Source organism: Trichoplusia ni, chromosome 7 (genome assembly GCF_003590095.1).
Source record: "Trichoplusia ni isolate ovarian cell line Hi5 chromosome 7, tn1, whole genome shotgun sequence".
Classification (NCBI taxonomy): domain Eukaryota; kingdom Metazoa; phylum Arthropoda; class Insecta; order Lepidoptera; family Noctuidae; genus Trichoplusia; species Trichoplusia ni.
Genome location: NC_039484.1, coordinates 526,195 through 554,017, shown reverse-complemented (window position 1 = coordinate 554,017; position 27,823 = coordinate 526,195). Strand labels below are relative to the sequence as shown.

The window sequence follows — 27,823 nt, the reverse complement described above, 5'->3', positions numbered from 1 at the left end:
TGTAAATGAGCCTTAATGAATTTATTTATGCTATCTAGAATTACACTTACTAAGGATGTTTTTTTTTCTTATTAATTACAAAGAAAGAAGGTTGCATGTGATTTATTAAACAAAAGATAAAATAATTTGTATTATACATATAACACTATATTTTTAAAGGAATATTATTTAATTCCCGTCTGATGGTTACTTAGAAAATGACACAAATTAGGTAGTAATGAATAGATAGGAGTGTTCATCAATGACTAATTCACGTTATTATAATTATTTATTCATAAGCTTATCATTTTTGTGTATTTACAGTTTTCAAATTATCACAGCCTTTTCGTCTATCGTAAACAGCCGCAAGCCTAATTAAACGTCCCTAACATACGTCAAGAGACTGGATCGCTATCAGCCATGATGTAACGCGTAATGCTCTCACATTATCAAACGCAGAATCCACTTTAATCCTAGGCTATAAACGAAATCTTCGTGAAAATGTGTTAGCGTTATCACTACGTCAGACAATATAACATGTCGGCAATAACCTTAGTTATTATCCTTTACGACGAGTTAATTCGTGTCGTTGTCACACAAATATTTAGAGCTTGCCTGCTTGCTTGTATAAAAAAAGGACGTGACAGTAAACGGCGCACGATTCGCTAGCGCCCGCGCCGGGAAAATCATTCCATCGTATCGACGACTCGAGCCGAACGTGGCCCGAACTCGAGGTGTCGTCTCAAGCTCAACAACCGCAATCGAACGAAAATGAAGTGCCAGTGTAATCATCATCAATGAAGACGTTATTAACATGTGCTACAAAAAGAAGAGTGTGTGCCCACTAAACTTTAGTTTAACCCCAAACTGCAGGAACGCAACAAAGTGCTTAAGATTTTTGAAACTACATTTCATTTTCCCGCTCCAAGGAACAATATGGATTATGAAAAGTTTGTGATTGTCTGTGACGATATTATTTTTTAAATAATTTTTAAGACTGTGTTAAAAGGTGTTTTTAGTGATAAAAGTGGGAACAGAAGAAACTAGTCAAGATGATGTCCAAAAAGCAATTGACTTGCATGCTTGCATTACATTTGATGTATTTATTGGTGGGTGCAAGCATATTTTATCACATAGAAAGTCCATTGGAAGTCCAGCAAAGGGCTGAAGAAAAACTAGAAAGGCTTGAGATACAAAGTAAGTTATTTTAAAACGGTTTATTTGCAAAAAAGGTTGTATCGCACTTTTATTTGCCATTTTTTTTATCTCTTTCCATGTTAGCTGTTAGATTCCGCATACGTGCAGTATATGTATACTTATTTTATTTCGACAGATTTAGATTCAGAAATACCATTATTTTTATTGTATTAGAAATAATAAAATAAATAGTTCACGCCTTGAAATGACGACTGGCTACCGATAATATTATCAGATAAATGAATAAAATCTCTTTTCAGTATACTTAGAGCACTTCATAATGTTTACAATGAAGAAAAGCACTTGTAAACTGTGCTATCTCAATGGTGCATTAAAAATTATAAATATTTTATAGTACATTAGCGCAATCTAATTAAATAACTCTTTAAATACGGATTTTTATAACATAACATAACAAATTGAAATATGACGCCATATTAAATAAAATAACTTTGAATTTAGAACGCAACACATTTTTTTTGCTTTTTATAAAAACTACAATTGTGTATACACTACGGAAACATACTGGCTGAATATAAACAGTAGAAATTTAACGAAATTTCAGTATTTTTTTGTTCAAATGGATTTGTGTTTAAATGAAACTCTGATTCATTTAGAAAATTGTACCATTCGTTATCTCGTGTATTATCGAGAAAACCTCAGCAAAAACACGATGGAAATTAATTTGTTTGTATCTATGCGGACTAAATACATCAATTACTAGGTTAATAATATCTTCAACGGTTTCAAATCAGTTTTAAAATGGTCATTGTTTTCTAATGCATGTTGTTAATGATGTTTGTGTTTTTGTCCTGTGAACTGATTGATTATAATTATTTATAGGTTATAAGGATTAAAGGTATACCATTGTTTCCATTGTTCATATTTGAAATCAATATTTGACCGGTAATAACTACATTATTTTGCTGTGAAAAACATGTTATTTTAAGATATATAACAGATTACCAAGCAAGTAAATAGCATAATTATTAAAACAAACACATCTATAAATGATAATTTATATATAAAATAAATAATAAGTCTTCAGTAAAATCACTTCAAAAAACCTACCTGTCAATAACTCAAAACAAATTTATTATTTTTAATTACAAACAATTTTTATCACTACACCTTTCAAAGAACTAAAACTTAAAACAGCATCATAATCTGTCAATTAGTCTAGGACCTATAATGCTACACATAACTAAAAATAAACCTATAACAACTATGAGACTAAAAAAATATATATTCGACCACTGAACTCACGTCGCACCTATAACGTATTACAAATATTACTGACTGATATAGAACAAATAATTTTAATATAACATAAATGTCAAAAAAAGAAAAAAGCTTGATATCTACCCTTTTTGTTTAATTAAATATTTAACGTTGTCCTTTCCTACTATTTCTGTGTCGTAGGTGTCATTACATATGTAGATATGATATTACGCGGACAACATTCAAAATTGAAGTTTTGGAAAGCCCTGATGACGGATGTAATACAATATTCGTATCACAGGATTTATAATATTTCCTGCTTTCTAAGTTAAGCTAGTCATTCTACGTCACAGCAAAATTACAAGGCCCCAATTCTGCTATTTACAATGGCCGATAAACGAATGGAAATTGGATTAAATTTGAAACTGTTCCTGTTTCTCTTAAGCATTTTGCCAGTATAGTGATTGGAAATTTGTAATATTTAATTGGGGCCCAGTGCGCAGTAGTATATTATATATTACAATGAACCTTTGAAAAAAATACGACATTATTTATGAACATTTCAACACTCGTTAAAGTCAGTAGAAAAAACTCTTTCAATTAATAGAGATGACAGGTCAAGGTCACGTGAATTATCAAAAAAAACATACTCAAAATTGTTCATTATTGATTGATGTTAAAGATTTTTAAAAATCCCTTTTAATATACCTAAGTTACATTAATCCTCGCGTTGTCAAATGTCACTCTATTACATTTGATTTTTTCAGTTCTAATGCACTAGTAACGTATATACATAATAGTTCCTTATTGTAACTAATCGGTAACAATTCTTTATTTTTGTTCAGATCGCCTTTAGACAAATACGTCTTATTGAATACAAACAATAGTAAAACAGTCATACTATGTTGCCTTTTTTGTCTTATGTAAATTACGTAAGGAAAAGGTACAATATTACTTAATATTTGTTTGAAAATAAGTCAAATTATAGTAAATGGAATTCACAATGTTAGAGAAACCCCCGCGACACGAGAATTCAAATACTTCCCGCGGGAGTCGTTTTAATAAAAAAATAAAGCAATCAAATCGACACAACTCCTTATATCATAATGTAAAAATTCAATCAATTAATTCAGCCTATCGGGGTGCTGGCTATAGGCCTCCTCCAAGTTGTTGTGTCACCACACCCGGTCCTCCACCTACCGAATCCAATCCGAGCCAGCAACCCTTTTTACCTCTTTCGGTAAAATAATTACCAAAACAATATTTCACATATTTTATATGGACCAAAAACTGATAGATCAAAAAAATAGTAAAAAAAAGAGGTCGCTCTGCACCATCTCACATCCCTATCCGCACAAGTCAGTTGTCTGTGCGAAAACCCTCGCGACACAAGGATTAAAATCCATTAGTTTAGAGTAGTTTAAAAAAAAGGAATAAACATCCTCATTTTAAATTATGGTAGGCAATAGGCATACTCATTATTACTCATAACTATACTACAAAATACGTTCGATCGTATCAAGATACCTTTTCCTCTCAACAAACCTATCTCCGCCTCTCCGATCGCGTCTCTACATAATAGTTTACGTGTCATTCCATTGTTTACCGAGCAAATCGATAAAAAAAAACTCGAGACAATTGCCTGATGTGAATCTATTGAATTGCAACGTGCACTTCACTTGCTAATCGATATAGAAATGAGAATAAGACCTTCGTGGTTATCTTTCCTTGTGAGTTTATTTTTAATGTTCATTGTCTGTCTAGTTATTCGTATGAAAAATCATTGGTTATAACTAGAAGGTCGGGTATTTCCTTTTTACTCTTTAAATAAAAATGTAATTTTAAATCTGACGAATCTAAACGACTTGAAGTATGTAATAGTTATTTTCCTTGAATTAATCAACTGAATCTATGAGATATTTTGTATTCGGTATATTTATGTCCTCCTAAGATTTTCAAAAACTTTTGAAAGAGGCTTTAATAATTTCATTTATCTTAAATAGGCTCAAGACTTCAAGTTCCAAAAATAGGATATATTTTTTAGTAAGAAAATCTCTAGTTTAAGAAGAAGAACAACTGATTTGTTTATTTATGTTACTGTTTGAAAACATTACGTAGTTCTTACAATTGATTACTAGATTTAGCACTTTCATGAAATATTTACGTGAAAGAATAAAACAACAATTAATACAAGCTTTGTAATTTAACTCACGTGGGTTATCTGTTTAACTCTAGGAATCTATAAAACAGTTCGAAAATATTTTTTACTGTTACTATTAACTTTATATTTTCGCGTATTCATTTTATATCGCGTTTCCAAGAGAACTCTTCAAAAGTCAGGGATAAAAACTTTCCTATTTTCTTTCTCAAGGTCAACTCTATCTCTGTACCAAATCTCATTAAAATCAGTTCGTTGGTTTAGACGTGAAAGCGTAACAGACAGACAGAGTTACTTTCGCATTTATAATATAATAGTAGGGACTAGTAGACCCGTGCCCGTATAAATCGACAGTATTCTTAAGGTATGTAGGCAAAGATACTCTCAAATATAGCTTGCTTTTGGTAAAAGAATTTCAAAAACCAGTTCAGTAGTTACTGAGATAAGAAACTTACAAACGTTACCTTCCTTGAATGAGTAAACTAAAGCTATAGTGATATTTTAAACGTAGTACGGTTATGTATTTTTTTATGTTCTATTTAATCTTTATGCATATAATTTTAATTAGTGGGAAATAACTCCTAAAACTCACAGGCAAATTAAAAAGAAACTATACGTCGATTAGTCAAATGATACAAGTTATAATAAGTAATAAAATACATTATGAGGTAAAGTTTTCAATTTACAATAAACAGGCATATAACAGCTAAAACCGGTTTAATCACAAGTTATAAAATGTAATTAATAAATAAATACAAATGCAGATTAAACAGATAATAAAATAATTGACGTATAATCTTTAAACGTCATACGATTTGTATAATAGTATTAATTCATGAGTATTTAATTAGTAATGTACATGATAATATTTGTCATAAATCTTTGCTTAGATATTTATTTTTATTATAATATGCGTAATTCTCCTGTAATAATAAATTATTATAATAAGTTTGTAGTTTACTTATGATAAGCCTCTTCTTTCCAAGTATGTGTTATTTACTCATAGTGATTCTCGTCTTTTTTCTTAGCAATAATGGGGCTATTTAAGATGTGAAAGAACTTTGCGACATCTGAAATCTTTAAACGAGCTTTGATGATGACTTTTCTTTTAGTAGTCTTCTCGAAGCCTAAATCTCTATCTCTCTTCTAGTTGTATTTTTAATCTGTACTCTATACTAATCTATACTAATATATAAAGCTGAAGAGTTTGTTTGATTGTTTGTTTGTAATATATAAAGCTTAAAAGTTTGTTTGTTTGAACGCGCCAATCTCAGGAACTACTGGTTCAAATCAAAAAAATATTTATGTGTTCAATAGATCATTCATCGAGGAAGGTTTTAGGCCTGGTTTATAAACCATCAGGCTACTAATAGGAGCGAAGATACAATGGAAAATGTGGAAAAAACAGGGTAGATATAAATCATAACTTATATCTTCTAACCACGCGGACGAAGTCGCGGGCAACAGCCAGTACAATGTGAATCCGAAAACGGTTCCTACACTTGTTATGAAATTTAGGGTACAGATGTTTTCAGGGAGGATAAATCGATCGTTTGTTTCATTGACATAAGCAAAAAAAGACTATATTTTTTAACAGTAACATTGTGATATTCCTCCAATTCATAATACGTGTGTTTCCCATTGAATCCTACACGCAACTTTCGTAGATGCAATTTGTTTGTAAAGTTACCGTTTACAACTTTCTTAAACGTCACGTCTAAATTCATTCTCTACCATTTGATATTCGTCATTACAAGAATGCCATTATATTGTAGTTTTTTTTTTGTTGGATGTTTCTCGCTTTTTTGTCAAACAGACAAAGCAGAAGCCCAATAAAAAATGTATAATTAGTCTACTAATGTCTGTTGAAATGTGTAAGTAAACAAAAACACTGTTTTATCATATTGCAGCAATAATTTTTAAACCTGTTTCGCACATTTTTAGCAAATATTTGTGAATTTTTAAAACTCTTTAAAGAAGTCGTGACTTTTATTGTTTAAAATGATTGTTTAATACTTAGTTATAATTTTATGATGGTAAAAAAAAATCTGTGTCTTGTATCACGATATTCTGCCACGTTTTTGCCTTAGCTACAGAAATAATGTGAACGAAACAAATACTAAACCACCTTAATAAAACTTGTAGATTAATCATAAACAAACTGTATCCACAAATTATCAATCGATTTATAAATAACTGTTACATTTAATAAAACATGATTGAAAGAAATGAACCAGTACGCCATTACCCCAGATTACTGAACTCTAAATAATAAGGAGATAACCGTCACTTATCCGTTTCTGTTTTCTAATTGCTACGGTGTGCTAAATTAATAACATTAATAAATATGACTATGTATGTATATCTAATAGTATTTTCAACTAGGTTTACCGCGATCTCTTAGACTAAGATTGTTGTTAGAGAAAAGCTCCTACTCGTAGTTTCAACAGCTACAAATCTGGGCCCCAATTCTGCTATTTACAACGGCCGATGAATTAATGAAATTTGGCTCAAAATGACAACTTTCGTATTTTCTTAAGCATTTTGCTACACAATAATTGTAAATTCAGTAAGGGACGGTACACTTAAGGTCAATACAATTAACTTCCAATTATTGTATTTGCAAAACGCTTAAGAGAATAGGAATAATTTCAAATTCAATCCAATTGCCATTCATTCATCCGCCATTGTAAAATAGCAGATTCGGGGCCCTGGTAGATAGATCATGGTGATCCAAAGAGCTTAATTTTGACAAGTGTGTTGGTTTAGTGGTTATTTACCCTAATCACTTAACCAAATATTATATCTCGGGTTCGGTTCCAACACAAGACATATTTATGTGATAAGCATGATCGTTTCTTCTGTGTCTGGGTAAAATTAATAATTTCATAACTTAAGAATGTAAATAAGTTGTTAACATATACAAGCTTTACTTAGACTCGATGCCGTTGTGTGAAAGTGGTCAGGTGGAATTATAATTTTATAGAAATTAAATTATACACCCGTATTAACAAAGGACTAGGTATTAGGTAAATAAATTCGTGTGTAAGTATACATCCATATGGTTCGGTAGTTTTCCGCCACTTCCACCGAGATGGCATGACATTTAATTGCGACTTTTAGCTACTTTAGTGTTTTTTCAATACATCAGATAGTGTTATGAAGAGTGACGTTGCTATGGCAACCAATTAAGATAGGACTAATTACGCCAATAGAGTGGTCATTAAATCCTAGTATTTAACAACTACATAAACAGTCAAATAATCCTAGTTGTGTAGCTTATAATCATCCAATATTAATTCAATGAATTTCATCAAACAATATAACATAATTTATTACTTTTATTTAAATAAAAAAAAATATATTTAAATGGAAAAAGCACATGTATCAACGAACAATTTATCTTAAGAAGCGTTGTTTTAAGATTCATTCACTTTCAAGGAATATCTGGGAAAAAAACAGAGCAAAAATAACGTGAACAGTAGACGCGGCACCGTGGGAATAATGTAGTTTATCCACTTATAATACTCACGTGAGTGTTATTATAAACTTGCGCCGCTTTTTATTTATCGTTGCGGAAATCGTAAGTTAATTAGAAATTACTCTGACCCAATGTTTTGCGAGATATCCTGTTAATCGCTCTCTTAGAAACTATTCGAATTGCGTTCTTATTTTTAGGATGTTAGTAGTTTTATTTCGTGTTTTGTATTAAACGGGTTTTTAAGGATTGGATAAGTCTTTATGTATCGCTGCTTTATTTTTGGGGCTGGTCACTTCTTAATGAAATGAAGTGTATACTTAAAATAACGTTAGACCCTTAGGAAAATATAAAAAAAAAAGTTTGATTATTCGATCTCTTAAAAAAATGTCAGCTGCAAATTTCCTCTTAGTTTCGTAGGTGAGATCTTGACTGTAAAGAATCAAAGTTCACTTACACATTCTTACAGTTGTGGAAGTCTGAAAGCGCATTAGGCGGCTTAAATAAGATCTCTTTTTGAAAAACCTACAATATAGTAACTTAAGGATGTAGTGGACGGCCCTTACGATAAGGCGCTAGCTATTTCCTAAAAAACTATGTACATTAATAACTTATTAAGAATTTATCGCAATGACTAAGAAATATACTAGTTTCAAACGACTACCTATATAAAATATAAAATGACGTAACCAATTACCGTTTTGAGTAAACACTTCTATTAATTATATTGTGGTGTTACTATTACACTACTCATAGCATGCATTAAGGTAATACATACTTATTGTTATGCTACCATTTAATAGTTTGAGCTTAACGGAAAGTGGTTTCTTTGATTGTTTGGTGTCTTATTAAAACAGGTATACGTTTTAGAATTTTGAATGTTTTCTCATTCGTTTTAAGATTTGTCATTTACTTGACCCTTAAGTTCAATTATTATATACTAGCTGTTGCCCGCGACTTCGTCCCCGTGTGAAAGATTATAAGTTATGATTTATACATGCCCTGTTTTTTTTCACATTTTCCATTGTATCTTCGCTCCTATTAGTTGCAGCGTAATGGTTTATAGCCTAAAGCCTTCCTCGATGAATAGTCTATTCAACACAAAATAATTTTTCAATTTGGACCAGTAGTTCCTGAGATTAGCGCGTTCAAACAAACAAACAAACTCTTCAGCTTTATATATTAGTATAGATTATTTTATACTCGTCAAATAAAGAGGCCTTAATCTTTTGAAAAATAAAAAAACGTATCACAATTCAAAGTCAACGATTGGAATACACGTTATACAAATTCAAGCGCTGTTTAAATAAATAAAAACATACGCAGTTAATTTATTTTGATTAAAATAATTTATTTGTTAATGTTTAAATGATAACCTACCTATCATATAAGGATCATCCTATCATAAAGCATACCAAGTTGAGATAAATATGGTAAGAGCATGTGAGTCAAAGTCAGGTGATTTTTTTATTAAACCCGTCTTGCATTATTTTATTTAATCCTTGTGTCACGGGAGTTGTACAAACATTCAAGTCACATGCACAAATACACCGAGACTTAAGACGTTTATATAGATAAGTTTTTAATCATTTCTAATCTGTTAAAGGAAAAAATTGCCAAAATAGGGTGTCACAAACATTCAGGCCACACGCATGCTTTTCAAGACATAGTACCCGTGATACTAGCCTAGATTATTACTATTTAGCCTAAACCTTTTTCCATAGACTGGATGTTGCTTACTACAATCCTTACTGTTATTATGTATGTGAAAGTGTCAATGTTTGGATGTTTGTTACACAATCACGCAACAACGGCTGAATGGATTTGGATGAAATTTAGCATGCATATAGCCATTGGAATTTCACATGGAAAAAAACATAGGGTACCTTTTATCCCGATTTTTGAAATAGTTCCCGAGATAAAATTGAAAAGATGTGTAAAAGCTGCTATAGGATCACTAAGGGGATGTATTTCCATAGAAACGGGGACCACCGAACGCTGTAAACTGAAGTCCGCGCAGACGGAGTCGCGGGCAACAACTAGTTTTATATAATTCCAAACAGTTATTCCAAAGATCTGCTACATACATACAATCCATACTTCTCTTTAATATAATAGTATCCTGTAATGATTTATGAGTTGTATTAGTTATAGAGACAATCAATAAAATAAAACAATAATAATAGGATCATTTGCATATTATTAATAGCTATCAGTTTCGTTTGTTTAGAGACACGGTTATATTATTGTGTGCTAAAATAATTGTGATTTAATGATCATTTTAATGTTAGTTACATGCATAATTATGTTTAGCGGTGTCTGTAGTATCAGGTTGGCTATGGAAGATATTTTAATAAAGTGCACTTTAACTAGCACTTTGGTCTTGTGCCTAGAGGTTCTGACTGCTGTGTCGGAAGTACTGAGTTCGATTCCCACCCAGAAAAAATGATTATCAGTATTCATGCACTAAAAATATATTTAGGGATATATTATATTTAGGGATCTAGTTTTGACCATGTATACAAATTACATACATTTTTTTAAAGAACCTTCGTCCAGTCGACCACACTAGAGTACCAAGACAATATCACGTGACATTGTTTTAAATTTTAAAACAAAGTCACGTGTGTAAATGGTCGACGCTTAATGGTCGTGTAATCACCATAATTATTATCACCATTTAATAAATTGTCAATAATTAGTTTTGTCACAGAACCGGTGACGTGTAAACATTCTTCAAGTAAATCGATCACTTAAAACGACTTTTGTTTTAACGAAAATATTCCGTAACGTCCAGGAATTAAGCGCTGTTTTTCCATGGATCGTTATGTCTAATAGTCTATTTGTTTATTTAATTCTGTTATAATCGTAAGTAAGCTCTTTTGTTTGTTAATTTTGTGTAAAACTGAGACGTTTTTCTTGCGTTCATTATTTAGAAACTGGTGTGAATTGGTTTAAATTGATTACATAAACAAATTCCAAATTAAGGAAACTACAACACCCTGAGTCTGAGTGTCTCGATGACACCCAGACAGGTGATCAACCATGTGAGTTGAATATTTGTGCACAACTATTAAATTTCTTAGCGCATTTCCAAGCACTTCGGGACACTTTAAAAAAAATTGCTAGCTTTGCTGAGTTTCCTTTCCTGTCTCCCTCTGTTAAAATAAAAGATTTGCTCTATTCTACAATAAGTTTATTTACAAATAAGTACCATGAAAATTATTTTTCGGTTCTTATGGTCGTCACAGGAACTTGGAATTATATGAAAGCAATACGATGGAGAAGGATTGAGATGTAGTAATACAAAAAGTTTCTATGTTTTGCGCTATTTAATTCAATTCTGCGTCAGACCTTATTCTTTACTAGACACTAAAATACTGAAGTGTATGACGTCTTAATAAGGCAATGCGACTACCAGTAATTTGTTAAAATATACGTGCCATTGTTGTGTAGCATATTACGTTTTAGTTATATAAGGATTAGTAGAATTCTTTTCAAAACGTGATGTAAGTAGGTTAGAACTACGTTATAAGTTCTTTTTAAGTAAATGTTATTAAAAACAATTGTTTATCGTTTATTTCTGTTAGATATTATTAGATTTGGTATTTAAAACTGAGTTTCATCGATATCTAATTTATTGCGTCAAAATGTAGTTTTTAAAGTTGGCTTTTCAGAACGTTTCACCTACTTTTTTGTTTTTGTATTTTAGTTATTATAAATGGTGTGAAATGTCTTGTTCCTCAGTCATCACTTACTATTAAATTGAATTTCAATAGCATGCCGTAAAGATTTTTATCAAAGATTTGTCAAAATTGGTAAAATCTGGGCGGCTAAAATACATCAAACCCCAGTACCTAACCTTTGCATTTAAATAATATCTATTATGTTATAAACATATTCACATTCATAATCCTGTTCATAACTAGTTCTGTGAACCTATAACAACCTCCCAAAGTAAGACTTTTCCTGTTACGGAATCAAGACGAGGCGTTACACTAATATAATACACTAATAGAGTGACATATCTCCTTCACAACTGCTCCTTCAGTAGTGAAGTTCTACGAGTTAGCTTTAATAAAGCTAGATCTCGAAGCTGTGATAGCCTAGCGGACAACAAGAGCTAAATCAAAAGTCTCGAATTCGACTATCCCAAGACACGTCGCTGCGTGTCTTTTTAAAAGTGCACAGAGTTTTAAAAAATATCCCAGCTTCCGTATTTTGGAAGGCACGTAGACTGCAAGTCCTACGCTTGATATCTCCGCTCACTTGAGCTATGAGAGTAAGGGAACAGAGAGCATAACCGCTGGTATAACGGCACATACGTTTGTTCACTATAATATGTCCCGCGCAACTGGCTGGTGCCTTTAACACTAGCCGCCGTGGCCAAAATTCTTCCAGAACATCATTAAAGGAAAAGGTTCAATCAATCAATTTTATATTCGAATAAAAACATGTATACAAACCTGTTTCAATTGAACCGACTCAAGTAATTGTTCCTATAATTGCATAGGTAATAGGCGCGTGACGGGAAAACGAACAGTAATTAGTACATTTGTAATACCGAAGTGTGACAGTGATTCATTCTTGTCTTCATTAGATTGGTATGAACGATTTGGTGATGCCTGATGACTAAAAGTGATGATGAGATAATAATATGTCAGCTTGTAGCTTAGTGATGGACATGGAAATGTTGGAAAGAGGATTTATTTATGAGTGGTAGGTAAACTTGGTTTAAAAGTGTTTTGCGATGGTTGCTAATATAGGCGGAGCTGTTTTTTCTTAAAATAGTTACGATTTCTAATCGCATAAATGCCGTTTTTGATCTCCCTTGACTCAAGATCGGTCTCTCGAGAAAGAGTCCAAAAGATTGAGACTAGAGTCGTGCAAAAAAAAATAGTTCGATCATCAAACTCGGTGCAGAGTCAAATCTAGTGATAAAATTCGTTCATAATGTTACGTAATGAACAAACTACGGTACATATATTATATAAATGACAAAATAAGTTTAGATTAGTAGCTAATAAAGTTTAAACTTCTACGCAAAAATAAACGTGGGTCGAGTCGACGAATTAAAACATTAGTTGTTTTAATTTTGAACAATTTATTGATAATTCTTGGAGATGAGACGGGAGGTGTGAAACGATATAATATGAAAAAGAAGATGTCATAGTGCAATTTAAAAATATACTGCTGCCATTTGAAAATCATTGTGTATTAGTTTCAAAACATATTTAGATTATAAACAAGCTTTGGCCAATTCATTCAATTCCAACTAAGACACGTGACACATTTTGTATGTGCTTGTTTTTTTACTTGCTCCACCATATTCAGCCAACTGCATGCATCATCATCTACCAAGGCTTTTCGAACTTTATGTTCCGCAGCTTAAAGTTCAAATTTCAGTAATGGCTCTGTTGTAAAAAAATGTAGGGTCAAGTTTTTCTTTACCTATAACCTAGCTTCAAAGCTGCCTTATTTGGTCGTGGCTACATTTTATTTGAGTCTGAATGCTGATTTATTCTATCCAGTTTTTCTGTATATAACTATGAAGTATATAAATATAGTGAATATTATAATTATGTTAGTGACCCACATAATATATGTTAAAAAATAATTTAGATTTTTTCCAAATATAAGAATCCGTCTATAAAACTGGCAACGACAAAATGGATTCCAAAGTTAGGTAGTCGTTTACTTGAAACCGGATTATTCAAATCCAAGGATGAGATCTTTTGTGCCTGAGGCAAGAAATCTTTTACCGGATTTTACCCAGACGTTAGCGGGCGTCAACCTTTTTAAAACCTGAATTGTATTTGAAATTTAGAACATAACGATTAACGAATATATTGCACATAACACAAAAACACCAAGTTAGTTTGCAGTAAGTGATCACATTATCCTATATTATAGAATATTTTCATTTATTCAACTCCTTTTTTGTACAGTACGTTCTGCCAATATTGAGTAGAAGCAGCAAAATATAGAATACTACTATAGAAATCATAAATGTTCCAAATTCGTCCATTAAAAACTCAACAAAGAACAACCTTGAAGAATCGCGACCAAAACCTTGCCAAGAAGGACCAAGAAGTTCCTACGATAATTTCCTAAATCCGAATCATAAATCAGTACCAACCGTTTACATTCACATTAGGATTCTTCCATCGTCTCCGGAATGAGGATAACATGGAGGCCGGTCAATGCGTCCTTATAACGTCGGCACCAGAATCTCTGATGATGTATGGTAATGACGTCTTTCCTTAAGCATTTAGTTGATGTATTACTCCAAATATTCTGTTATGTTCTGGAAAGTCATAGGTGAAGGAAGCTCGTTACTCGTTAGGCTGTAAGGAAAATGTTTGATCAGGTCAAGTAGGTGACATGAAGATAACGTATTTTGAAATGTTTGTCCCATGGAGGCATGGAACTGTGAAAAGAATAGTTCTGTTTAAGTCTACAAATACTAGAACTTCAAAAAGCAACGGCTTACTAACGTGTAGTAATCGGGATTTTCCGATTTCGGACGCATTCAGAGTCCTTTAGCCCGTTTCCATGAGCTGACGGTGGCGGTGGGGTTGCCTGGCCAGATTCCAGGTAAGGTCGGAATTTGTAGGCAATCCCGATAACTAGACAAGAGTAAACCATTGCGTTGCATTATAAGCATGAATCATCCTCACGAAAGTTATAAGTTACGTTTACAAGTTACCAGGGAATTCTTAACTTCATGATAACATTATTTATCATTTACCTCAAATCAGTCATGTTTATCCTCTTTGCGGTTTGATATATGTGCAATTCGTAATAACTATTGTAAAGTGTATTGAGCACTTCAACCTGGTACTCAGTTTCGGGTCTAAAAGTCCGATGATGTTAAGGAAAGCGAACAAATAGTGAATCATATATTATTATTCCGGTCGTGTAACGTGAGATGGTGGAACAGATAAACACGATGACCAATCTAGATGAAATAACGTAGAGGTAAAAAGAAGTAGGTACAAAAGTGGAGCACCAAAATTTGATGTTATAGTATGTCCAAAAGCCTATGGACATGTAAAGAATACTAATCATCAATTAAGGGATATATTGTACTTTACCCATGGACTTAAGTGGTTATTAAATACAGGAGAGAAGTGGTTTGTCTTTAGGTCATTATAAAAAAAATGCTTATAAGTGTAATTCTACCTACCTATACAGAAATATGTCTGTGGTCATGCATACTGTACCTATACGCGTATAGATTCTACATCCATAGATAATGAAGGGAAAAAAGAAAATTATAATGTATACTTGCTAACAGACATTCTATGTTAATTTAAAACTTTACTGTCTTTCATTTCACTTCACTACTATATGCCATTGCTAGTTTTACCACTAGCTTTGTTTGAGATTAAGATCCTATTCAAATCGCCGAAAAAAAACCATCTATCGTTTCGAAAAAAAATCTCTCAATCAATTTTCCGTTTTTTAGTTCTCGACGACACTGCATTTCCCAACAAACCATTGATGTCTCTAATGTATCTAATACCTTTAATATGTTCATGTGACATCGTGTACGTAAACATTCGAAGGCCGCAGCAGTCAGTGTCGTGATCTGAAAATTAGCCGTTAATTAGGCTTGTAGACCGTCATCCTCGCTTTATAATGCTTTGGCGTCATTTGAGGAAAGCAAACAAAATTGGCGGTTGATTCCGTGTGGCAAATTTTTTTGCACATCCTCATATTCGTATTGTCGCTTTTATTATAACATTTTTAAACAGCTTTTATGATATCAGGAATTTTTTAATCCTATCTATACTAATATATAAAGCTGAAGAGTTTGTTTGTTTGTTTGAACGCGCTAATCTCAGGAACTACTGGTTCGAATTGAAAAAATATTTTGGTGTTGAATAGACCATTTATCGAGGAAGGCTATAGGCTATATAACATCACGCTGCGACTATTAGGAGCGAAGATACAATGGAAAATGTGGAAAAAACGGGGGAAATTCTAACCACGTGGACGAAGTCGCGGGCAACAGCTAGTGATTAAATAAAAACGATAGGTAGGTACATTTAGGTAACTTCTTAATCAAACCTAATTATGAAGTGTCGAATATACATAACATGATTCCTACTAAAAAATATTTTTTTTTGGATACAGAAAACTTAATTACGAAAGTTATTTGGCGAATTAAAAATGGACCTTCACAATATTTTGATCTCTATTTTCTTTCAACAACATAAATCTAGTCCCTGACCACCTGAACAAAGGTTAAATAAACCTTTTAACTGAGCAAACAGGCCTACAAAGGGTCGTTTCAACCAGATAACGTCACAATGGAAGTTGTTGAGGAGACGTTCACGATCTTACAATTTGTGCGTCTGTCACATACGTGCAAATAGTTTTAATATATTACTATTATCGATAGGACGTTTAACACGTTAATTCATGGCTGATGTGATAATTAAAACGTTTTCCCTATTATGTAAGGGAGTTTTACATGACTGGTTACAATTACATTTTTAAGATATCGATGAATGACGGCAAAATATGTATCCCTCTTTTAATTTATTAATTAATCATTATTTTTTAAGCAAACCGCTGTTTAATTATAAAAAAAAATCTTTATATTTTTTTTTGTGTAATATACGCCCGTGTATTATAACCCAACACGCTTAGATATTTCACTCAACTCCAACACCATGGATGGGTGACCATATATATTTGCCGTAAAATGTCTTAAATTCTGGTTACAGAATGTTGTTTATACATTTTAACAGTCGTTTCGGGTAATTAAAAGCCAGAAAGTCTTACTAGGAGGTATCGTCCTATCCAGGTCGGGTTAAGTAGGTCAGATAGGCAGTTGTTTCTTGTAAAACAATAGTTCTTAGCTGCGTCCGGTGAGACTGGAAGCCGACCCAAACACCGTAGGGGAACGGGTAATGTTGTTGATAGACGAAATCAGAAATCAAGGATTATCTAACTAGATGTTAAAACTATCGCCAATGTAGACCTACCTTTTGATCCAGCACATGATTACCATGTAGAACTAGTTGATTTCTGTGTCAGCCTCATTACCTTTTAATCGATTCTCTTATCTTGTTATCAATAGTATATAAGCATTGATTGTCCTTGTTTATTATTAGGGTTGTCTGATGGTAAAGAAAATTCGACGTCTTATTAAGTTAGAGATTACCATCACTTGTATGTGTATTTGTGGTAACGTAAACGTCTATTCATGGCGAAGAGCGGCATCTCTCACCTTAATATTATGGTCATACGGCACTTTTTCAGCTAACCGAGGTAAACGTCTTATTTAACTAGAGCGGCATAGGCAAACAATTTAAACTTCTTAACAGAATTTTCAGATCTTAAATATGCTCTTAAAATAAAACCAGCTCCGAACCGATGCTTCTAATTCTTGTGTTGGGGTTCCACAAAACTCAAATCACTTGCACAACACAACCAAATTTAGAACAAGCGTTCGTGAAACGAAGCCGTGACACGTTATACCTACAAAGTACCTTACCTACCTACCGTTACCATTACGCTATCCAAGCCGTTAAAAGACAAAACTTATTAACTTACTAGATTCAGTGCATTTGATTTGTAACTGTTGCAGTTGCCAACTCATTGCATCTATTTGACAACCCTACTCAACGACATTGTCAATCAAAATCTTATAAATAATAATTACAACATAAATTATTTAAGTTTTAAACAGTTAATTTATCTACATTTGTTTATAGTATTAAAATACATTCCTTATACTGTTTACTGATATTTGCTATCAAAGTTGAATGGGTTCTGGTGACGTTTTTTTATCCAGTCAATGGGAGTTCGTGGATAGAAAAACAGATAATATTGTACTCTAACAAGTGTTTGAAACATTGTAAGTCGGGGAAAGTTCTTAGCTTTTAGGAAGAAGATAGAATTATCTCCTAAGTATTACCTTTCATCTCTAAACTGTAGATATTTTCCTTCAGACATTTCGGGAGTCACCACTTTCGTAAAGAAAAGATCAGGATCGGGTGTTTTTCGATTTCCAAAGGCGTACATTAACCGTGATAGCTAGTCAGTTTTTATTTTGCAGATGATTTATTTCAGTGGTCGCTATAACTATGAATATTAAAATTTAAGATCTGAGGTTAAAAATTTGACGGTGGCTACCCACAAATTTATTATTCATTCAAATTATTTTGTTTTTCTTTAATTTCTACGGAACGCTCAGTATTTCGAGTCCGACTAGCAAAAACCATAACAAGATAGTTACACTGATTCGTGACCATTGTCGTTCTGGTGTTAATCGGTGCGAGTCTCACATATTTATGATTAAGTTTCGTTGTCGGTTAAGCTGATAATTAAAAGCTTAAAATAAGAGATTCTCCACTAACAATTCGTCTCCGCTGTTTAAAGCTATGAATTCAAATTTCTGTTGAAAGAGTAAATTTCGTTACGACAAATCAGCCTCGCGTAATTGGTGATTAATAACTGCATTATTAATGCATATGCTAATTCCCTTACATTGTTTTGCAATAAACGTAATTAATTATCTCGTTTCTTATTAAAACCACGTGCATTAAAAACCAATCGTTCGTCCTTTGCTCCGGTCTTGGCAGTGACTCCGACCTTCAAACTACAATAGTCCTATTCAATCAAGTCCTGTATCGTAAATAAGTTTTATGTTCGTTTAATGATAATAGCATGACAATTGAGACGCGCCTTCTTTACAAACGCATTATAAAATTGATGAATGGAAGCCACTGTATCAAACCACAAATGGTTTCCGTGCTACGGTATTCAGAATAATCAGACTATTGATGTTGGGTTCAATAATGGGAGTATCTGAGTCTGACTCTACTCGCCCTTTTTTACATCATTACTACTAGTGGTAGGCACCTTAGTTTACTATTCAAATTTTTACATGTATACAAAAAAGAACTCATTCGGATTCCGCGTCCCTCTGATATTCCTTAATTCCTTTTTTGGTCAGGAAATCATTTGGTCTCTTACTGGCCATACCACCAACGCAACATCTCCAGCATTTAGTCTTTGCGCGGCAATTCATCACACCCTCCTCAAAAAAGGAAGCTTTTTATATTTTTCGTCGACAAACAACATCTACAATATTGTAATCTAAATCTTGTCTGAATTTACAATGTAGGCGTAGTTTTTTTACGTAGAAACATTCAATTGAAGCAATTAGGTAATTGGGAACCTGTGTGTAGACTGTAGACCGTAACTGAGTAACAATTTACCATTTCTTCGCGCTTCACCAGCACTCGACTATCCGGTTCAATTACTTAGTTCTCTTTCTCCCATTCATACGGAATCAATTAGGAACTTTTTCTGCAGGGTTCGGCTTTTTTAACCATAAAAGTACGTGGACCCAACAATTAGTAGAAAAACCGTCTAATTTGTGTTGATTCGCGCGTAAAATTGTTCTGTAAAAACTTAATTAGTGCCCTATATTTTCTTTTGCCACCATTATTGGCTCAAGGAAGATACGCTAAATGGTTTTGGTATTCTGTCACTTTGTTTCTACCTTTATTGGGATATCACGATATTTGGAAACATTGTGTGTTGTTAACAGTCTTTTGTAATACATAGCAGGAAATTTAACTATTTCACGATCACGATTTGTGATAAATTCAGTTATGATCGTCGTGATAAACTGTCGTATGCATTTACTGGGTTTGGCGTCATGATCTTTGAGTTAGGATGATTAGGGTCGATGTCACATAATTTTAAAGATGATAATTCAAGGAATTCCTTGGTGTTATTTTGATGTGTGATTCTTAGAACAACTCTTATATTCATGATTGTTAAAAAAAACCCTCCTGATATCTTTACTTTTAAAACCCACCATCACGTTACCTGGACCTCTTGCATAATCTTATTTAATTTTGTAACCTATACAATAAAACCTCTAATGGTTTTTGATCCTGTTATTAATAGATTAAACTATTTAATTTCAGATTTACTTTACGAGAACTACATTCCCGATGATCCGGAGAAACAGGACACAATTCTTCGGAAGCTGTCAGACTATTGCGGCAAGTCCATGTTCAACTACACGACGCAGGACGCAGAGCCTCCTTTCAAATGGGACTTCTATCATTCATTCTTCTTTTCCTACACCGTCGTCAGTACCATTGGTAAGTTTGGTTAAGTTATCGGATTCACTTTATTTGCTAAAGCAACTCTTATTGAAGCAAAATATCATGAATTTACTTTAGTTAATTGTATGCAAAATAAATCAGTAAAGATATTTGTGGTCTACAAGAACGAGTTAAGTGACGTTTTCAAATGTCTTTACATCCTACTAGACAGTGACAAAAGTTGGGATAACCGAGTGGTCACCAAACCCACCATGCATGCATGACTTGTCACGGGTTCGCTTCCCACGTGGGAGATATTTGTGTGATCTATATGCTTGTTCTTAGTCTAGGTGCCTTGTGATTTGAAAGATTGTGAAACACTCATAACTCTTTAGGAAACTTTTGGCTCAGTGTTTTTCTGCAATACAGCTTCTAGTTTTACGCAAAATTATTCCTTTAAAATCAAGATATTTTGATCTACATATGATTTTAGGTGCACATTTTATTTTGTATTAAATACTTACGGATCATTTTTCATGCTTTCAGGTTATGGTAATTTGGCGCCAACTACTCATTTGGGGAGAATACTCATGATTTTCTACGGTCTGTTCGGTATACCCATCAACGGTATCCTGCTCGCTAACCTCGGTGAATATTTTGGCATGCAGGTAATAATAGTATTGGTAGAGTAATTTTAATTTATATTACTTATCTAAACTGTTATTAGAGCTAGTAATAACTAAGCAAACGTTTTGGAGAATTACCCATCAATGTTGTAGTCTATTAATGGCATAACTCCTTTTACTTAAAATATCTATTACTGACTAAGTATTTCTGATCATTCGTTCTGAGTCTATAATCATGTGTTTAGTACTTAGTCCACGTATTTGAAATTTAATACATACAGTGTCTTATTATAATTAACAAATTATATTTTCATTTCCAGCTGATTTCAGTGTATCGCAAATACAAGAAGAGAAATGAGAAAAGAGCCCACAACCTGGGGTACTACTTCACCAACCTCGGCATGTTGGGGCAGATCTTCCTCTACCTGGTTCCTGGCTTCCTCTTCTTCATATTCTTGCCTGCCTGCATCTTCGTAGTCTTCGAAGGATGGGATTACGTCGCTGCCATCTACTATGCCTTTGTCACCCTCACTACAATTGGTTTTGGTGATTTGGTAGCAGGTGAGAATTTTCGAATTGATATTAATATCAGATAGATCATATCTAAATAACATGTTACGAAATGATGATAAATTTAAAGTGGATTTTGGATGGTACTTATATTTAATAAGATTTGCATTATAGGAAAATGAAACATTATCCAATATCAATCTGTACCTAAACATATCGAACTTAAAATAATCACCCTCACGTCTGTATACCCCGACATAAACCCCGTAGGCACCTAATATTTCTAATATGCAACGATATTATTATTAACGATAAATCGCTCAAAAGCATACCTAACGTCAATTCTTATCGACCACTCACGTGACTTCGCCTAGTGGTGACGATTACTGTAGAAGAGCCACTTGCCTAGGGAATCTCGTCCACTTCAAATAAAACTTTGTTATGAAAACAACGTTACTTTCGTTTTCCAGGAACTGTCAACAACGGTTTCAAGTACGGCTACTTCTGCACTTACCAAATTTTTCTTATCATCTGGATCACCTTTGGTCTCGGCTACATCGTCATGTTACTTGGCTTCATCACCAGCGGCATGAGATCAGAAAGAATACACAAAATCGAACAGAAGTTCGCGTGTCAGTTCAAGAATACGCAGAACAAAATCTTGCAAGGATTTACCAAAGACCTATCAGCTTTGAGGAAAATTATAAATGAAGCAAACCTGATAAAAATAAAGGTGAGATTTTTATTGTTGACTTATATAATTAATTTTAATACCCTTGTGTTTATCGAGCTAATTTTAATTGTTTCGTATCTGTCTGAGTTTTTATTGCGGCTAAATAAGGAATAACTAGATTAGATACTACATTACGATAGCAAGTTTCTTCTTTTAGTTAAAATTAAAACTAAAATTTAAGCAATCTGGTGAACGTTTAAAATAATTATTTTAATTCTTATTTCTAGCCCGTTTACGTGGAAGCGGCGCCACCGTTATATCGAAGTGTCAGTTGTCCAATCTTCACCTACGATGTGGAACCAAGAGGGCCAATTTACAAGAGGAAGCGAGCGAACTCCGAAAACATTCAACTTTCAGCAAAAGACATGCTACGAATTCAATCTGATACTGACCTACTTGGAATTGATAAAGAAAAGACATTTACCGCTTCAGCTATCGTGAAGCCAGCTGAATTGTTAGCTCGTGTCGTAAATGTATTAGGAGGATTGGAACAAGCGCAGAAAGAACGAGTCGATAAAGGCGTTCATCTATTTGATGACGAAGATATTTTAGCCAACGAAAGGCCACCGATGTTTAGTATTGGCAAAGACTATATACCAAATAATCCAAAAAGAAGTAGAGCGCTTAGTGTAGCTGTACCAAATTATAAAAAAGAATATATCGCACAGGATAATCATGAATACACCTGGACTAATGGTGAGTCGGCAGAGAAGTTTAGACGAGAAGCCAATATAAGAAGTGGCAAACTATCACTACCTTCCAAGGTGCCAGGGGAAAGTGGACTACAACAAAATATAATTACAAGATTCTTCTTGAGAAAACAAAGCTCGACTGAAAGCTCACCTGATCAAAAGAGTTCAGTGAAAGGCGGTACACAAGCAGTTAATGAAAACGTTAAAGACGCCTCTAAGCAAAGACGAGGAAGTATATTCCCCTCGTTTGGATCTGATGATCGCAGCTATGTAGACGCTTATAAAGAAAAGACTAAGAAAGGTAGGCATAGTATATTCCCAACATTTGATTTTCATAATAACGACGAAGCTAGCGATTACCTTGAAAGGACAAATAGAGGTCGGCACAGTATATTCCCTACATTCGATTTTTCTGAAGACGAAGATGCTGCAGCTGTGAGAGCATATCGACAGAAAACTAAGAGGCACAGTATTTTCCCGACATTTGACTTCAGTGACCCCGATGAAGACGCAGAGCAGTACAGGGAGAGGACCAAACGTGGAAGACGTAGCATATTCCCTTCATTCAATTTCGGGGCTACTACAAGCAATGATGAAGACACTGTTGACGAAGATGAAGTTAAGAAATACCAAAATCGAACGAAAAAAGGACGCTTGAGTTTGTTCCCGTCATTTGGGAGAACTAAAAAGAATGATGACGATGTCATGCCAGAAAGTTCAGATGAACTTGTTGAGACGACTACCAGACGCCGTGGGAGCTTGTTTCCATCATTTGGAGCAGCTCGAAAGAGTAGTTCACCAACTGAGAGTGACTTAGAAGCTACAATAAAACAATTTAATAAACAAAAAAGACAAGGCCGCAACTTATCTTTTGAAGAACCGTCTGAATTCTCGAGTGATTTGGAGCGTTATAGGAATAGGACAAAACATGGTCGTCCGAGCTTATTTGATCCTGACGTTAACATAACAAACCTTCCTGAATCAGAACAAGTAGAAGTTTTGGAAAATACGAGTGTAGCTGATCTTCTCAGAGCCTTAGCAGTATTAGAAACTGCTGCTGGTTCATCAAACGATCCACCGGGCCTATTGGATTTTATAACTGAGCCCATGGGTGATTCGTCAAGACGACGTGGTTCACTGAGACCAGATTATTCAATACCTACTCCACCAAGTAGGGACAGCCTTGAAGAGAATAGACCAAGGCGTGTGGAGGATTCAGGGCCTAGACGCAGGAGAGTGTCAGCTAGGGCCGCAGCTCCACAGTTTACTCCTACATTAGCTACTGTAGTGGCTGGAGCAGAGCTACAGCTACCGACAGCTACTGCTGCACGAGAAAATCGTATGACGATGTTGCAGCAACCTCCTCCTCCTTACTCAGAAACTGCTACTGAGGAGGAAGTTAAGCCTCGAATAAGAAGATATTCCCCCGCGCCACCAGACGCCGGGCGATCGAGTACGGGCCCCGTACCAAGGTTATTCTCTCGAATGCGAAGAGAAAGCGCTAATTTAGAAGATAATGATTCCAGACGTCAAAGTCTAACTGATATAGTTATAGACAACTTGAAAGACAAAGACAATACGTAACCCAAGTGCCTTATTTAGTAAAATTTAGATTAAAAATATATTTTAATTGATAATTTATTTAGATAAGGTTAGGTTTAAGGAAATGATGAATATAAGCCGTCCAATATTTTGAAGTCGTTTTATTTTTCCTAATATTTTTTTAGATTTTTATTCAAGTTTGATTCTTCTGCTATGCCGAAAGATAAAGCTCATATTTTTTCAATTTTGATCTTTGTTTCTTATAGACACTCAATTACACAATAGCACTATCATTTCAGTTTTGATTTTCCGGGAATAAAGAATAAAAAAAAGTAGTTGACAAGATATTTTTATTTAGTACCTGCTGATTGATTTAGACTTATATTTCTATAAAGACTAAACGAAGTCTAGTCATTACACTAATATAGTGTACTTAAAAACAAATAAATACCTATTTATGATTTCAGTATAACTGTTACTCAATAAAAAAATAAATCTGATTTTATATACAGTTGACATTTCAAAAGAATTTATTTTCATACTAAATTGTTAGACAATATTACCAATGAAAATAAAAAATTGTTCATACATTTGATCAAAATCTGTTTAAATTAGCAAAATAGGTACTCAATAAAACTTAAATACATAAAATATATACAGGTATCGATTACTGAAACAGAAACATTAACACTATTGGTGGTGCCCAAACCTAAAACTAACATGAGTATTTTAAACTTAACAATAAGATATAATTATACGTAATACTATGGATTATTTACAAGAAATATTACATGTATAGGTACGTAGTCGTGAATGGTTACGATAAAAGTTATCGCGTCATTTGACATGTTTTTGCGATGCTCAACTAGAGCCTGCTCAGTGCCATCGATCCTCACGTTAATGAAAACGTCTCTACTGCAACCTGCCAACTTAGCCAAGTTCAGCTTCGCATAAACAAGCCAGATCTGTACAGTTCAGTGCAACTACTGAAAATGCATAACAGTACAACATCACTGTGCACAGTCAATTCTCATGAGATTTCTCTCAGGTATCAAAATTGTGATACTTCAAGTATCTAAGCTATCTTTTCGAACGTTTTTTTCTAAAGTGACGTTGGAATAGCACTGGTCTATGTTGCCATTGTCGTCTTTGATGAGGGATTCGAAGATGGAGATGAGATTGTTAAGGCCGATGAGATAGCCGTCCTCGTGGTTGCCGACTTTCCAGACTGAGTCGTGGTCAATATTGACATTGTCTGGGACGGGGACGGTTTTTGCGAAGTCGATCATCCATACGGAGGCACGCCTCTTGTCGTGGACGAAGAGTAAGGAGCTGCCGATGAGTTCGTGGCTTCTGAAGAACGGTGACTCTTTGAGGGTATCTCTGATGTTCTTCAGCCGTTCTAAGTATCTGGGCTGTAAAGCAGAGAAAAATATTATTAAAATATTGTTTGGAGTAATTAAAGTCGGCGTGGTCTGATCTTTGTTCATTAATTAATCCAGCCAGTAGGAAGAAAATAATCGTTATAAGATAAGGCCTAAATCTCACAATATCCGTGTTACATTTTAATATATTATGTAATTTTGTACTACATTTTTGACATAGAAGATTTATATCTTTTCTCTTATTTGCCAGGAAAACCATTTCTCCTCTTAATAATAAAGAGAAAAACTTGAATTTATGAAACTTCTTTTATATTTTTTAAATAATAAAAATCAACTTACCGCAGCATTAGGACAATTGCTCGTAAATTCTTTGAAAGCTTCTGCAATTTGTTCTCTAGACTTCGTAGTCTTGAAGTCTTTGGAGCTGGTGCCGTCAGCCTTCTTGACTCCATCGATCCTGAAGCCCAGGGTCGCAGTAGAGCTGATGGTCTCCCTCCAGATCATATACCTTGGCTTCGTGACGCCCTTACTCCTGTGCTCTTCCTCCGTTGGCGCTTTAGGGTCTATCTGGATCATCTTTTCATACATATCCTGGAATCAGGAAATAATTTTTCGTTAATAAACTTGTACTGTAATAATTCGATTTTTTTTTTCTCATTTTGGATATCGTGTTGCTTATGTTCACTATATTTTAACAGTTTGACTTTTATATGGTATTGAGGTTACTTTTAATTAAATTCTTTCTTAGCATGTGCGGTCATTTGAAAAGCGACCTTATCAACAACAATTCTCATATTTGAACAGTACCTAAATATCGAACGTACAATGACCCTTCGAGGAAAACAAAACAATCTATTCATAGCTAATTAATTATCCGTAGGCAACAAACGAAAATGATCTCAATGAGCTTCTTATTTTTATAACTGGTTCTCTTAACATTAATACGTTCATATACTACATCATTGACGTACATAGCGGTAATTAGACGGGTTTATCAATGCGTTCATACATTCTCTGACATTGTAGGATAAGCAATGAACTCTGTAAGTGATACTATGGAGGTCGGACGAGTAATGATAGTTGGCTTTCTATCGGCTTAACGTTAGTCTTGTTTAAATTGATCTAGTGCTTAGATGTTTTTAGGATCTTGCTTTTTAACTATCTTGGGAACAGGAGTGGTCGAAAATTTCGGTCTACATTTGTTCAACGTTTTTCTCTTTATTGATCTTTAATTTTGAATTGAAGAAATAAATATTAAAAGGAATGCTATAACTGAGAAAAATATCTAATTTCCTAGATGTAAATAATTAAAATTAATCTAATTAAAATAATTAATCTAAAATTAAACCGCGATAAAATCCGTAAAAGTAGTTTCATTTCAATGTCTAACATTCGCGTAAACCTAAGAAACCACTAACTATATTAATATTTGATGAACCAACGCTAAAAATTAAGATAAAACAAACTGTTACAATAACAACTACAAAAACCACGATAATTGTGATATTGGTAAAGAATTTATCGTTAACATAATCCCTTAAACAAATATTGATTTAAATAAAAACAGCAATAACAAGTGACGATGTGATGACGTAGATATCCGAAGCATAAAGAGCACGTATACAGAAATACGTGATATCGTTAAACTAAATTGTTCATACAGATATATAATAATATAATAATAATCTTTATTTTTCAGACAACATACAGTCCATTTTGTTAGTAAAAACACAACTTATAATTATTGTTAGTACATAAAAAGAATTTAACACAAATCGATTTTCACGCCTTCCTCACTACTAATTTAACAAAATGCCTAAAAATAGGAGAGTACAGATTCTCCGCCACTGTTTTTAGGATGCTGTTGTTACTCGCCCGAATCCTAGTTATTATTGATGCCGTTTTCTTTCTTATTAAAGCGTAAAAGTCATCAGTTCGATTTTCCGCGAACATTTCCGATTCACTACAAAAGCGGGGTAGTCCCAACATCATCCTAAAGATATTATTATATTGGACACGCAGGGCGTCCAGCGATCTTTTGGTACAGCCGATCCATAGACCCCCCGTGTACAGACCCTGGCAATACGCTTTAAACAGTGTAATTTTAACCTGATCGGTACAACGGTGAAATCTACGTGCCAACATATTACCTCGGACCGCCAGCGCCCTACGCTCCCTCTCAACATCTGCATTGTCTTTAAGGTCGTCTGCAAGTATAT

At 33.8% G+C, this 27,823-nt stretch overlaps 2 protein-coding genes across 3 annotated transcripts in view; one reads left to right on the top strand and one right to left on the bottom strand.

The window, feature by feature from the left end:
* The first annotated feature begins 419 nt into the window (after positions 1-419).
* Positions 420-24,370, top strand: LOC113495964. Its single transcript, XM_026874973.1, has 6 exons — positions 420-1,176; positions 19,994-20,173; positions 20,663-20,784; positions 21,063-21,303; positions 21,723-21,985; positions 22,213-24,370. The coding sequence occupies exons 1-6, from the start codon at positions 1,032-1,034 to the stop codon at positions 24,259-24,261; spliced, it is 3,000 nt and encodes a 999-aa protein (XP_026730774.1). The 5' UTR covers positions 420-1,031; the 3' UTR covers positions 24,262-24,370.
* A 182-nt stretch (positions 24,371-24,552) lies between these two features.
* LOC113495962 (inositol-trisphosphate 3-kinase B) overlaps positions 24,553-27,823 on the bottom strand; it is a 73,100-nt gene continuing 69,829 nt past the window's right edge. For both annotated transcript variants that reach the window (XM_026874970.1, XM_026874969.1), the window contains exons 5-6: positions 25,944-26,195; positions 24,553-25,634 (exon numbers count right to left, since the gene is read on the bottom strand). In XM_026874970.1, coding sequence (XP_026730771.1) covers positions 25,287-25,634; positions 25,944-26,195 — 600 coding nt within the window. In that variant the 3' untranslated portion in view covers positions 24,553-25,286. The remainder of the gene's footprint in view (positions 25,635-25,943; positions 26,196-27,823) is intronic.

Excerpts from the sequence above, each read along its gene's own strand:
- LOC113495964 (XM_026874973.1), top strand. The coding sequence starts at position 1,032 with ATGATGTCCAAAAAGCAATTGACTTGCATGCTTGCATTACATTTGATG. Across the intron at positions 20,174-20,662 it reads CACCGTCGTCAGTACCATTG|GTTATGGTAATTTGGCGCCA; the intron begins GTAAGTTTGGTT and ends TCATGCTTTCAG. Across the intron at positions 21,304-21,722 it reads TTTTGGTGATTTGGTAGCAG|GAACTGTCAACAACGGTTTC; the intron begins GTGAGAATTTTC and ends TTCGTTTTCCAG.